Source organism: Aquarana catesbeiana, linkage group LG08 (genome assembly GCF_042186555.1).
Source record: "Aquarana catesbeiana isolate 2022-GZ linkage group LG08, ASM4218655v1, whole genome shotgun sequence".
NCBI lineage: Eukaryota > Metazoa > Chordata > Amphibia > Anura > Ranidae > Aquarana > Aquarana catesbeiana.
Genome location: NC_133331.1, coordinates 88,356,948 through 88,371,632, shown reverse-complemented (window position 1 = coordinate 88,371,632; position 14,685 = coordinate 88,356,948). Strand labels below are relative to the sequence as shown.

At 39.5% G+C, this 14,685-nt stretch overlaps 1 protein-coding gene across 2 annotated transcripts in view; it reads left to right on the top strand.

Annotated features, from left to right (window-relative positions):
- Window positions 1-14,425, top strand: part of SLK (STE20 like kinase) — a 122,649-nt gene extending 108,224 nt beyond the window's left edge. For both annotated transcript variants that reach the window (XM_073596099.1, XM_073596100.1), the window contains 2 exons: window positions 486-599; window positions 8,710-14,425. In XM_073596099.1, the coding sequence (XP_073452200.1) occupies window positions 486-599; window positions 8,710-8,862 (267 nt within the window). In that variant the 3' untranslated portion in view covers window positions 8,863-14,425. The remainder of the gene's footprint in view (window positions 1-485; window positions 600-8,709) is intronic.
- The last annotated feature ends 260 nt before the right edge of the window (window positions 14,426-14,685 follow it).

Genomic DNA, 14,685 nt, shown 5'->3' with positions numbered 1-14,685 from the left:
CAAAAAAATTATTTCATGGGTTCTGAAGAAAAACTGATGGTTTTTGGCATTAAAAAGGCTGTAGTCCAGTCATTAAAGGAACTTTATAGTGATTTTGTATGCTTTTTACATGTGCTCAGGGCTAGAAATAAGTATTTCGGGTTAGGGGCAGTTGAAAAAAAATAAAATAAATAAATACTAGCGTACTTTGCATCCTATATGTTACAAAAACAACTTGTGTTAAATGCTTTTGTAAAATTAAATATTTTATGCAAATGAGAATTATATAAAGATTGGTTTACATAATTGTGAAGATTAATCTAGGAAATTAAAATAAAAATGTACCAAAACCATTAACTATTATTTAAAGCGTACCCTCCTTACTGTGTATGGTGTATATTTTTGTAGCTCAAATATCACTTTTTGGTATTTTTAATTTAGAAATGTTTACTATGCTGCCTGTTATATTCTATTAAACTATTGCCATCTAATTTTACAATTTTCAGAATGAAAAATGCCACCTATTAATAGAACATGAAACACAAAAGCTGAAGGAATTAGATGAAGAGCACGTCCAAGAGCTGAAAGACTGGAGGGAAAAACTACGACCACGGAAGAAGGTACCCAACCGCTACACTGATGTGTGCAAACCTGCCTGCCATGCTTTTCTTTAATTCGCCACGTCATTTTTGTGTATTTTCTGCTTTAGTTATCTGAGTTACCTGCAGCAGAAAAGTAGCTCTCTAATGTTGCGTACACACGATCGGAATTTCCGTCGGAAAAACCATCTAAGGAATTCCGCTCAAGCTTGCCTTGCATACACACGGTCACACGAAAGTTCTCTGAACTTTCGACCGTCAAGAACGTGGTGACGCACAACACTACGACAAGCCAAGAAAAAGAAGTTTAATGCTTCCGAGCATGCGTCGAATTGTTTCCGAGCATGCGTAGGAATTTTGCGTGCCAGAATTGCTACAGACGATCGGAATTTCCGATAGGAACTTTTTCCGTTGGAAAAATAGAGAACCTGCTCTCAATCTTTTTTTGGCGGACATTCCAACAGCAAAAGTCCGATGGAGCATACACATGGTCGGACTTTCCGACCAAAAGCTCACATTGGACTTTTCTTGTCAGAATTTCCGATCGCGTGTACGCGGCATTAGTGGTACTAAAGGCAAAATCACAAATGACATATGATGCAATCTATAGATATAACAAAAAGCACAGCGCTGGATATAAATGCAAAAATACAACAAAAATTGATATTACTATGAAAGCACCAACAACTTTCATATGTGATAAAAGAAAAATATAGAAATGAACAATAACATGAATGCTTCACTATAGTGATATATATGCGTGAACAATAACATGAATGCTTCACTATAGTGATATATATGCGTGACTATTCCCAGTTTTTTATCCACACATTTAGAAAAAAGTCCAAAGATGCAAAAATTATGTCAAAACAAATGTCCAAAAAAGCAATTAAATGTGACTTTGAATAATAAATCCGCGACTGTCACCGTGTTGAAATCCCGTCACCTGGTATAGATTGAAGGCTTACCAGATAGCCTCTGATCAGAGGCATAGAGCTAACAGCTTGGGGTTTGCCCTCCACAGCGGCTGGAACTTTAGCTGGGATGATGGATGTAGATCCACAAACGATCGCCACAGGCTTCCAGACAGCGGTACAATCAGGGAAGAGAGCTCTCACCGATATGGAAGTGTTTAAAAGAAAAGAGAAAACTCCAATGGTGTAGAACGTGCCCCTGATGATGTCATTTCTGACGAAACGGCCGTAGGATAGACACGCTCGTACCGACGGCGCATGCGTGGAGTTTCGTTTTAAAGCTGTATTGGTTCCTTGCAAGGAAAAGTGTTTTTATGGATGCCAGTGAGGCGACTTTTAATAAACAAGAGATAAAACGTTCTACACCATTGGAGTTTTCTCTTTTCTTTTAAACACTTCCATATCGGTGAGAGCTCTCTTCCCTGATTGTACCGCTGTCTGGAAGCCTGTGGCGATCGTTTGTGGATCTACATCCATCATCCCAGCTAAAGTTCCAGCCGCTGTGGAGGGCAAATCCCAAGCTGTTAGCCTCTGATCAGAGGCATAGAGCTATCTGGTAAGCCTTCAATCTATACCAGGTGACGGGATTTCAACACGGTGACAGTCACGGATTTATTATTCAAAGTCACATTTAATTGCTTTTTTGGACATTTGTTTTGACATAATTTTTGCATCTTTGGACTTTTTTCTAAATGTGTGGATAAAAAACTGGGAATAGTCACGCATATATATCACTATAGTGAAGCATTCATGTTATTGTTCACGCATATATATCACTATAGTGAAGCATTCATGTTATTGTTCACGCATATATATCACTATAGTGAAGCATTCATGTTATTGTTCACGCATATATATCACTATAGTGAAGCATTCATGTTATTGTTCACGCATATATATCACTATAGTGAAGCATTCATGTTATTGTTCACGCATATATATCACTATAGTGAAGCATTCATGTTATTGTTCATGCATATATATCACTATAGTGAAGCATTCATGTTATTGTTCACGCATATATATCACTATAGTGAAGCATTCATGTTATTGTTAATTTCTATATTTTTCTTTTATCACATATGAAAGTTGTTGGTGCTTTAATAGTAATATCAATTTTTGTTGTATTTTTGCATTTATATCCAGCGCTGTGCTTTTTGTTATATCTATTTAGTAGTGCCCTTATCAAGGTATAGTGCATAGCTGCAGGATTTTCCTTCACGGGTGATATTCACTAAGTTACTGTTTGTACACCTAGCGCGAATTTTTTCTTTAGAAACATATGATGCAATCTGTCACTAGCATTAAGAAAGGGTCCTTAATCTTGCAGTTATTTTTCAAATTACTTTAACAAACCAAGAGGGTTGAAAAAACTATGTAGCAATTAAAGTGGTGTTTACAATGGTCAGTTCTTATTTATTTTTATAAAACCTTTTATCCCAAAAGGATAAAAGGTGCTAGCTGGAGTTTAGCTTTAATTTGTTAGTATGTAAAGTCCGTCTAAATCTGTTAGTCCATCTAACACTGCCCTCTCCAGACAGTGCTTCTCTCCAAGGGTCTCCATTGATCTGCCACAGATAAGAGACACGTTAAGACAGGAAGTGTGTTATTTGCCTGATTACCAGGTGAAAATAAAGCCCCCCCCCCAAAAAAAAAGAGAAAAACTAATGCAGCCACCACTTCTAAGGGTAATTTTAGTTTTCGCTTTAAATGCCCTTTAAAGAGGAAGTAAAGCAAAAGCATAATGGGCTAGTAAGATGGCGCTCACTCGTCTCCATGACACTGCTGGGCGGAAGCGACGTTAAAACGTCACTTCCGTCCACTCCTCTTAACCACTTACCAACTGGCCCATAGCCGAATGACGGCTGCAGGGCGGTTGGATAACTCTGGGTGGACGTACTATGACGTCCTCCCAGAATTCCCCTCTTGCGCGCCCCCTGGGGCGCGCACCCGAACACATCCGTGACCGCCGGGTCCAGGGGACCCGGCGCATCACGGATCCCGGTAAATGGCCGCTGATCGCGGCCGTTTACCATGTGATCGAGCCGTCAAATGACGGCGGGATCACATGTAAACAGACCGGCGTCATCTGATGACGCCGGATCCTCTCCTCCCCTCCTGTGTACCGATCGGTACACTGTGAGCGGGGAGGGGGACGGATGGATGTCTGCAGCGCTGTGGGCTGTATGTGTAGTGCCCACAGCGCTGCACAGAGACATCCATCCATCCATGCTCAGCCATCCCTCACTACTGCAATGCTGTGCAATACTCTGCATTACCCCCACAATACTCTGCAATACCCCCACAATACTCTGCAATACCCCCACAATACTCTGCAATACTCTGCAATACCCCCACAATACTCTGCAATACTCTGCAATGCCCCCACAATACTCTGCAATGCTGTGCAATACTCTGCAATACCCTCACAATACTCTGCAATGCTGTGCAATACTCTGCAATGCCCCCACAATACTCTGCAATGCTGTGCAATACTCTGCAATGCCCCCACAATACTCTGCAATGCTGTGCAATACTCTGCAATGCCCCCACAATACTCTGCAATGCTGTGCAATACTCTGCAATGCCCCCACAATACTCTGCAATGCCCCCGCCATACTCTGCAATGCCCCCCGCCATACTCAGCCATGCCCCCGCCATACTCCGCCATACTCCGCCATACTCCGCCATACCCCGCCATACTCCGCCATACCCCGCCATACCCCGCCATACCCCGCCATACCCCGCCATACCCTGCCATACCCCGCCATACCCCGCCATACCCCGCCATACCCTGCCATACCCTGCCATACCCCGCCATACTCCGCCATACCCCGCCATACTCCGCAATACCCTGCCATACCCCGCCATACTCCGCAATACCCCGCCATACTCCGCAATACCCCGCCATACCCTGCCATGCTGAGCCATGCTCAGCTGTACTCGCCCTCTGTATGTGGCCAGGCTGTGGAAGTCTCACACATGGGGTATCGCCGTACTCAGGAGGAGCAGGAGAATCTATTTTGGGGTGTCATTTTTGGTATGTACATGTTATGTGGTAGAAATATTGTATAAATGGACAACTTTGTGTTAAAAAAAAAAAAAAGCGTTTTAACCACTTCCCGCCCGCCCGCCGTCATACAACGTCCTTGACTTTGTGCGGAGATATCTGAATGATGGTTGCACTACAGGCATCATTCAGATATCAGCTTTTTCAGCCGGCGATTCCCTACACCATAAGAACGATCATAGCAGCTGTTCCATTGCTTGATCGTTCTTACGGGAGGCGAGAGGGGACGTCCCCCCTTCCCGCCGCCTTGCGGTGCTTCTAGCGACTCACCGCTACGATCGAAGCCAGGATCTTTTTTTTTTTTTTTTTAATTACAGGCTTCCCAGCCTAGAGGTGAGATGTGGCGTCTTATTGACCCCATATATCACTGTAAAGAGGACCTGTCATGCCATATTCCTATTACAAGGATGTTTATATTCCTTGTAATAGAAATAAAAGTGGTCAAAAATTTTTTTTTTTTGGAAAAAAGCATCAAACTAAAATAAAGTAAAATGAACAATAAAAAAAAATTTTTAAAGCGCCCCTGTCCCTGTGTGCTCGCATGCAGAAGCGAACGCATACGTAAGTCCCGCCCACATATGAAAACGGTGTTCAAACCACACATGTGAGGTATCGCTGCGATCGGTAGAGCGAGAGCAATAATTTTGGCCCTAGACCTCCTCTGTAACTCTAAACATGTAACCAGTAAAAAATTTTAAAGCGTCGCCTATGGGGATTTTTGAGTAGCAAAGTTTGGCGCCATTCCACAAGCGCGTGCAATTTTGAAGGGTGACATGTTGGGTATCTATTTACTCGGCGTAACTTCATCTTTCACATTATGCAAAAACATTGGGCTAACTTTATTATTTTGGTTTTTGTAAAGCACAAAACAGTTTTTTTTCCAAAAAAAACGCGTTAAAAAAATTGCTGCGCAAATACTGTGCGAGATAAAAAGTTGCAACGACCGCCATTGTATTCTCTAGGGTCTTTGCTAAAAAAACATATATAATGTTTTGGGGTTCTATGTAATTTTCTAGCTAATAAATGATGATTTTTACATGTAGGAGAGAAATGTCAGAATTGGCCTGGGTGCTCCAGAACGCCTGAAGGTGCTCCCCTGCATGTTGGGCCTCTGTATGTGGCCACGCTGTGTAAAAGTCTCACACATGTGGTATCACCGTACTCGGGAGTAATAGCAGAATGTGTTTTGGGGTGTAATTTGTGGTATGCATATGCTGTGTGTGAGAAATAACCTGCTAATATGACAATTTTGTGGAAAAAAAAAAAAGTAAAAAAAAAACCTTGATTTTGCAAAGAATTGTGGGAAAAAATGACAACTTCAAAAAACTCACCATGCATCTTTCTAAATACCTTGGAATGTCTTCTTTCCAAAAAGGGGTCATTTGGGGGGTATTTGTACTTTTCTGGCATGTTAGGGTCTCAAGAAATTAGATAGGCCGTCAGTACTTCAGGTGTGATCAATTTTCAGATATTCGCACCATAGCTTTTGGACTCTATAACTTTCAAAAAGACCAAATAATATCCACCGATTTGGGTTATTTTTACCAAAGATATGTAGCGGTATAAATTTTGGCCAAAATATATGAAGAAAAATTACTAATTTGCAAAATATTATAACAGAAATGAAGAAAAATGTATTTTTTTACAGATTTTTCGGTCTTTTTTCTTTTACGGCGCAAAAAATAAAGAAACCAGCAGTGATTAAATACCACCAAAAGAAAGCTCTATTTGTGTGAAAAAAAGGACAAAAATTTCATAAAGATACAGTGTTGCATGGCTGAGTAATTGTCATTCAAAATGTGAGAGCACCAAAAGCTGAAAATTGGTCTGGTTAGGAAGGGGGTTTAAGTGCCCAGTTGTCAAGTGGTTAAAGGCACATTTTTTCAAATGTCATTTTTTTAACCACTTGCTGCCCGCCAGCCGTCATATGAAGGCGGGACGGTGCAGCTGTTGTTCTGGGCCGCCGTCATATGACGGCGCAGCCTTCCAGGCAGCCCAGGGGGCGCGCGCCCGCCGCATTGCTCCGGTTCAAACTGTGTGTAAACACACAGATCCACGTCCTGTCAGATGGGAGGAGACCGATAGTGTGTTCCTTGTACAGAGGAACACCGATCGGTCTCCTCCCCTTGTGAGTCCCCTCCCCCCCACAGTTAGAATCACTCCCTAGCAACACGATTAACCCTATAGCGCCCCCTCCTGGTTAACCCCTTCATTGCCAGTCACATTTCTACAGTAATCAGTGCATTTTTATAGCACGGATCGCTGTATAAATGTGAATGGTCCCAAAAATGTGTCAAAATTGTCCGATGTGTCTGCCACAATATCACAGTCACAATAAAAATCGCAGATCGCCGCCATTACTAGTAAAAAAAAAATAATAATAAAAATGCTATAAATCTATCCCCTTATTTTGTAGACGCTATAACTTTTGCGCAAACCAATAAATATATGCTTATTGCGATATTTTTTAACCAAAAATATGTAGAAGAATACGTATCAGCCTAAACTGAGGAAAAAATTTGTTTAAAAAAAAAAAAATTGGATATTTATTATAGCAAAAAGTAAAAAAATATTGTGTTTTTTTTTTTCAAACTTGTCACTCTTGTTTTGTTTATAGCACAAGTAATAAAAACCGCAGAGGTGATCAAATACCACCAAAAGAAAGCTCTATTAGTGGGGAAAAAATGATAAAAATTTCATTTGGGTACAGTGTTGTCATTCAAAATGCGACAGCGCTGAAAATTGGCTTGGGCAGGAAGGGGGTGAAAATGGTGGTTAAATTACTTTTTTTTTTTTTTTTTTTTTTTTATTGCATTTTAGTGTAAATATGAAATTTGAGGTCTTTTTGACCCCAGATCTCATATTTAAGAGGTCCTGTCATGCTTTTTTCTATTACAAGGGATGTTTACATTCCTTGTAATAGGAATAAAAGTGACACAATTTTTTTTTTAAAAAAAACAGTGTAAAAATAAATAAAATAATGTAAAATAAATAATAAAAATTTAAAATTTTTTTTTTTAAAACCCCCCGTCCCGACGAGCTAGTGCGCAGAAGCGAACGCATACGCGAGTAGCGCCCGCATATGAAAACGGTGGTCAAACCACACATGTGAGGTATTGCCGCGACCGGTAGAGCGAGAGCAATAATTCTAGCCCTAGACCTCCTCTGTACCGCAAAATATGCAACCTGTAGAATTTTTTAAACGTCGCCTATGGAGATTTTTGAGGGTAAAAGTTTGACGCCATTCCACGAGCGGGCGCAATTTTCAAGCGTGACATGTTGGGTATCAATTTGCTTGGCGTAACATTATATTTCACAATATAAAAAAAAATTGGGCTAACTTTACTGTTGTCTTATTTTTTTATTCAAAAAAGTAAATTTTTTCCAAAAAAAGTGCGCTTTTAAGACCGCTGCGCAAATACGGTGCAAAAAAAAATATTGCAACGACCGCCATTTTATTCTTTAGGGTGTTAGAAGAAAAACCATATATAATGTTTGGGGGTTCTAAGTAATTTTCTAGCAAAAAACCTGTTTTAAACATGTAAACACCTAAAATCCAAAACGAGGCTGGTCCTTAAGTGGTTAAGGTGAGTGGTTGTTATTGGGACCAGGAGAGGTACAGGATTAAAAAAAAAAAAACGTTGTTAGACTTCCTAATCCTTCCCTGCCTTTATTTTTCTGTGTTATGTTGGAGAGATTTCTATTAAAGGAAGTGAAGGGAAATCACCTGGCAATTAGCTGCAAGTTGAAAAAACCCTAAGGGTCGGTTCACACTGAGGCAGCACAACTTACAGCGCGACTGCCTCAGGCGACCCAGGACACGACTCAGCGGCGACTTGCAAAACGACTTCTGTATAGAAGTCAATGCAAGTCGCCCCCAAAGTCGTACAGGAACCTTTTTCTAAGTCGGAGCGACTTGTGTCGCTCCAATTAGAACGGTTCCATTGCACAGAACGGAACGCTACTTGTCAGGCGACTAGGTGTGAACCGAGGCTTAACAATCAGTTAATAATTCTATTTGTGAAATGTTTTTTTTCTGTACTTGCAATATTTTCTGGAAAATAATGAGATTTTTTTTCACTTGTAGGCACTTGAAGAAGAGTTTGCAAGAAAACTTCAGGAGCAAGAAATGTTTTTTAAAATGTCTGGAGAGTCAGAATGCCTTAACCCTACAGCACAGAGCCGGATTTCTAAGTTTTATCCTATCCCAAGCATGCATTCTACTGGCTCTCCTTTTTAGAGATTGTTTTATATACTTCTGTCTCAGCCATGTCCCTTTTGGAACTTTTTCAAATAAGCATGGATAGATTTTTTTTTTTTTTTTTCGTAAGAATCTGTTTTAAGGCTGCTTTTTGTTTTTGTTTCATAAATTATATATATATATACATATATATAAATGACATAACCTAAATGAAAAAAATCTACTCTATTGTTTTGTACAGCTAGGACACAAAATCCTGTGAAGGCCGCTATGCTGTTTGCTTGTGTTGATGCAGAAACGATTTAGCCATTATTTGTATTATATTTAATATGCAAGAAGAAAAAACTTTTTAGTTTATTTTTACAGAGGGTGCAGCGGTGTTATCCAGTCCTTGAATCTGGTTAGTCAGCTTTGAACAGATTAGGGATAATGCTTAGCTTGTCATTAGGAGTTTTCCAAATGATTTTAAATATCAGTTCATTCAGTGGGTCTTGATATCTGTGTTTTCAAAAAGGATAGTGTGATGCTCACAGCAACCAGTAAGATTATTCCTTTTATTTAGTAAGCCGTGTCAGAAAAATAAAGGTAGGTTTTAACTGCTTGCTATGGAAAATATACTTTCCTTTAAGACGCATTTAATACAAGACCTTATTTATATTTCCACTTATACTGTATTTGTAAAGCAGTTCACTGCTGATATCAGTACTTTTATGCTGGAAGGTGCTTACACTGTAATCTGCACTGTAATGTGCGGTTATGGAATCACAATGCAGACATTTGCTGCAGTTAGCCTTTATGCAGACTGTCTAGTCGATTGAACTTGGATGCTTATTAAGAATTCTCTCATATTTCACAAGTCTGTTTATACAGGCCTATGAAAAAGGAGATTATGTTGCTTAGGTTTAAGCCTAGTACACACTGGTGTTTTTTTTTTTCGTTCAACCCAGCAGGGCTGAACGAAAAAAAACTGACAGCTCAGGAGGAGCCGCTGTACTAACTATGCAAAGTTAGTACAGTGATCTTCCCTGCTGTTCTATTGTGTTCTGACCTTTTTTCGTCATGCCCCCTTCAACAGTAGCCAGCTTCTGCCGGATCGACTGCATTAAACACAGGCTGAATTTCAATCTGTTTCTATTGAACCGGCCAGACATTTGGCCCGTGTGTACTAGACTTTAGGTTGCAGTCACACCTGCACATGCACCCTGCCGCCGTCTTAGATGAGAGAACCCTAGCGGGGGTTCCTGTGATAGGCCGCCTCTTTGCGACTGATCGCTGTATGAGAGATTACATAAGCCCCACTGGGGTTCTCACATCTTATTGGAGGCAGGTGTGAATGCACCCTTACTTTGTGCCACTATTATCCACTTTGTGTTATTATTTAGGCACATATTCTTTTCTAAAGCAAGTTGGAAATGGTGTCTGGTCTCTACAGGTAACACTGTCTTCATGTTTAAGCATCTTGAGGAAACTGATAGTGTTTATGCTATAACCTATAGCAGCCAATCAGATCCCCCACCCCTTTTTTTTTTCTTTTTTTCTTTTTAGAAATTAGGTTTATTTAGAAAACTTCAAAACAGTCTGTGTTTTAAATTGTGATATAGAATTTCCTAAGAAAAAATTTGCGACATTTAGATTTAAAATAATTGCATGAGTTAATGGAAGAGGTATTTTGTACACAGCTTCCAAAGGGAGCATTTAGTTTTATTCACATTGCTTCTATGAGAGCACATTTAAAATATATTTAAAAGGTTAAATGATTCATTTTTTAAATTGACTCCCTTAGACACACGTTTTTGTCCAGACTGGGGCATTCTCAGTGCTCTGGTTCAATGTGTGTGCAGTGGTTTAGAGTTGCTTTTTTTTTTATTGGTTATGTCTTTTACTTGTTTAACCAGCAAAATGCCCATTTGCAAAGCACTCATCATTTTTTTGCACTAAAAAAGGTTAACTGCAAGCACATTAGAACAACACCATATTTGTTGTTACTTTTATATTTTGAAGTACATGTGTTTTTTATATGCAGTTGAGTTAGTCTTGTGATGACCCAAACCAGTAACTTATTAGGAGCCAGTGTATAAACACAGTCAACCATTTTGTAAGCTAGAACGGTCGTCTCCTTTTTGTGGAGTAAAAAATAACTTCTAAGAATATTTTGAGGTTAAACATGGTAAAAAGGTAAAACTCCTTAGGAATTGGTTCTGTCATCAAAATCTCTGTCTCTACTGTATGTGGTTGGTGAGCACAATTTAACACACAACCCTCCTTAAGTGTAACCCACTCCCTTTTAAAATGGAATGCAATAGAAACATATGCTGGATTTTTTTTTTTTTTTCAAGCAGAGTTGAAGTTTATGTATTTAGTTTGTTGCATGTTTTATTTTCCCCATTACATTCATGCTAAATCAACAGTGATGACATTTGTATATTTCTCCTGTGGTGGCTTTGATTATAACATAGAAAATTATTATATAGTGAAGTTTGCGCTTGTATAATTTGAAGGGCTAGTTGTAATTTTTATTTTAGTCAGTATTAGCTTTGTTTTGTTGAGCGGTTTCCACATATTTACATACTGCCTACTTGCATGACCACTGCCAGTGGATTGGTGTGCCACTGGGAAACTATGGCCTCAGTGGATTCAGAGTGTGGGCCATATGTGAGCTGGACAGGATCCACATTGTACCTTAGAGAATTAAGGCCACCACTATTTGGAGTCATATTAATACCTTATTCTCACCGCTAGGCTTGTACACAGGGATAGCTTAAAAAAAAAGATTTTCTTATGTCTTATATTATGTAACTTTTATTTCCTAAAGATGGTTTTGATACTTTTTGTATATCTTTTTTTTCCCCATTTTCTCCTTATAAGGGCACATTTACGCTATATGTTAAGGCAACACATTTTTGTGCGTTAAGGCAGCCAATCCAATTTAATGGATTTGTTTTGCTCCTTGACCTGTTGACCCGTTGGTGGGCACAGAGCGGCTGCATATTTGCGTAATAAGGTGGGATACAGCTGTGCCGAGAGCGCGCCCTCGGCACAGTTGCTGGCAGGTAACGGCTCACGATCGCTGCTTGCGATCGGGAGCTTTCTGACCATGTGACTGCAGTGACAGCCAATTATGGCGGTTACATGATCATGAACCTTGCCCCACCTCCCAGCGTCCTAAACCCCCTAAAGGGCTGGGAGGCGCCAGCTCCAAGGGGTTAAGGCATGTTAAGAGATGAATATGACTATAACATGTTACCATAATACAGCCATGTGAATGTTTACAGAGAACAGAACCTGCCACAGTAGGATTCATAAACCTCTAAATATCCATTGAATCCACTGGCAGGCTGCTTTTAGTGGTCACATGATAAAGTCAACTTAAGGCGTCTGCCTGGTTTTACTGGACAATGGTTATTTAGCTTTTCTGCAAAGCAGAGTTTATAAACTAGCTTTCTATAAAATAAAATAGTCTTATATTTTGAGATGGGGCTTTGAATGTTCCTTTACTAATCTCAAGAAAAAAGTCTATGAAAAAACATTTGTGACTTAAAGACCAGCAAAGGTCACAGAACAGTGGTGTTCAGTTCCACACGATAACTAATCACCAAGCAGCACTCATTAGGACGAACCCCACTCAACCAAAGGAAGCTGGCTTCTGGTTGCTGTGCGTTAATGCACATGATTTCTTCTTGGGCTGTGGTCAGTCCATTGTGTGTTTTTAATGCAGCACAATGTAAGACCTGAAACATACTAATTTCTAGAAGCAGATGGCAATGTCTTGAGCAAGTAGTTGTGGCAAGAATGATTACTGCAGTGTGACAGGAAGAAGATAATGCAAAGTGTAACGTCTTTAGAGTGCATCTCTCATGGACAAATTACATGTGGATGAACAGCCCTGGACGCAGACTGCCTGTGATTGATGTCATCACCGCACGAGTGATTACATGCAAGTGGCCACGATTAGCTGTGAGAGCCAGCAGCCTCTTGCAGCTAACCGTGGGGACCCCCACTGGGGCTCTCGTATCTAATCGAAGACAGGGTGCATTTGCAGGTGTAAATGCACCCTTAATCATTGCTTGGCTTACTTTTATCAAATGTTGAAAAATGTTTGCATTTTACAGTGACTTGTAAAGCTATTGTATACAATCTGTGGGTTTCATTGTCACCACATGTGTATTACCTGCTATTGATTCTTGGCAAAACATTGTATAAGTAAAAAGTTCTGTCCATAGTGAGTCAATGCAATGATACAGACATTAAAGTATTTGGTTTAAATTATAGCAGTATTTACCCTTATATATTGTAGAATTGTCCCCTATACACCAAAAATTGCTATTTCAGGGGAGTTTTCATCTGCTGTTGGGTGTGCCTCACCATGCAGGCAAATAAGCGCCAGAGCAGAGCAGTCTTCTACCCACGGCTGCATTTTCATCACATGTGTAAAACACATTGACAGTCCACTAGGTTGCGACAACTTCACAATGGCCTTGGTGGAGGTAGAAGTAAAAATGGAGAAAATGTTGCCACTGAAGGCTCAAGTAAAAAGTAAACACCTGATTAACCATTTGGCATCTACTTAAAAGTAATATTTGTGGTGGACTTGACCTTGTGTCTATGACTCTGTGCATTTAGCCTGCTGTGCTGAGTCCACCTGTTTTATTTCAGGACATAACTACGTAACCAACATACTGGCAAATCTTGTAGCATTTGAAAGTTTATCAGACAGTTATTGCTGATAGTAAATAAAACTTGGAGTACCACTGGCCATAGTGCCCTTTTCCGCAATGGTTTTTTTAATTAATATGCAAAGTGGACTTTTTTTTTTTTTTTACACAAATAAAAGTTCTGTAATAGAGGCCAATCAAAAAATAGCATTTGGCAGCAGTCTGGCTAATAAAAACCTAATTCTGATTGGTACTGCACACTGTTTTTTTTTTTGTTTTTTTTTTTTAAGAAAGTCCACTATTTGTTAGTAAAGTCATTTTTTTATTTTTTATTTTTGTATAAGGTTTGTGTTTAGAGACATTACTGTGAGGTTGTACCCTTCTTTACTGTCTTTCTTATGTTTAAATCTTACTTCTGAAGAAATAAAGAGTCACTTAACCATTTAGAAAATACAGAGGGCTTGTATTGTCAGTTGGTTGTCACCATGCCTGCTGTATCCTTCGCTTCCTGCATTTTGCAGGCCTTAAATGTCACAGAGACAATTACTATGATGAGTTGCAAATGTCAAAAATGATTGATACCTGCTGACTACTGGATGCACCTAGAAAAGCAGCGAAGTACTGACATCTGCAAAATGTAGAGTGGGATTGTCTCTGTGGTTACACATCTGTAAAGAACACCCAGGAACTGTAAAACACAAACAGGGAAAGTGATGAAAACTCATGCATCAAAACCCATACTCTTTTACAAATGTTGTTACTTTTAGGCAGACTGCCAGTTATCAAAAAATTTTAATTTTGTCTTTAAAACGAATTTGTTTGTATGAGCTAACTTGTTTGGCCAGTAATTAACTTGAAAGAACACTCCACAAGTGTCAAGAAGCACATGGTCTGTTTGGAAGAAAATGCTTTCTGTAAAATTGTACTGTAAATAAATCAGATATACTGTACCCACCTGTATCATGTTTCATTTTGTGTTCTATGTTGCTTGCTTTTGTTTCTTCTAAACAACATAGAGCTGAGGACCTAAAGATTGTCAAAATTATATTAAGGTGTGAAATAATTACAGAGCAGAAATGGTCAAAATCTACTTTCTGCATTCATTTTCCTTGGTAATTCCCTCTGAGGTTTTAGGAGGCATGATAGCAAGGGCACATAAATTATGGGTCTTGTGAGGCTGGAGACACACTGGCGTTTTTAAAAGGTTGTC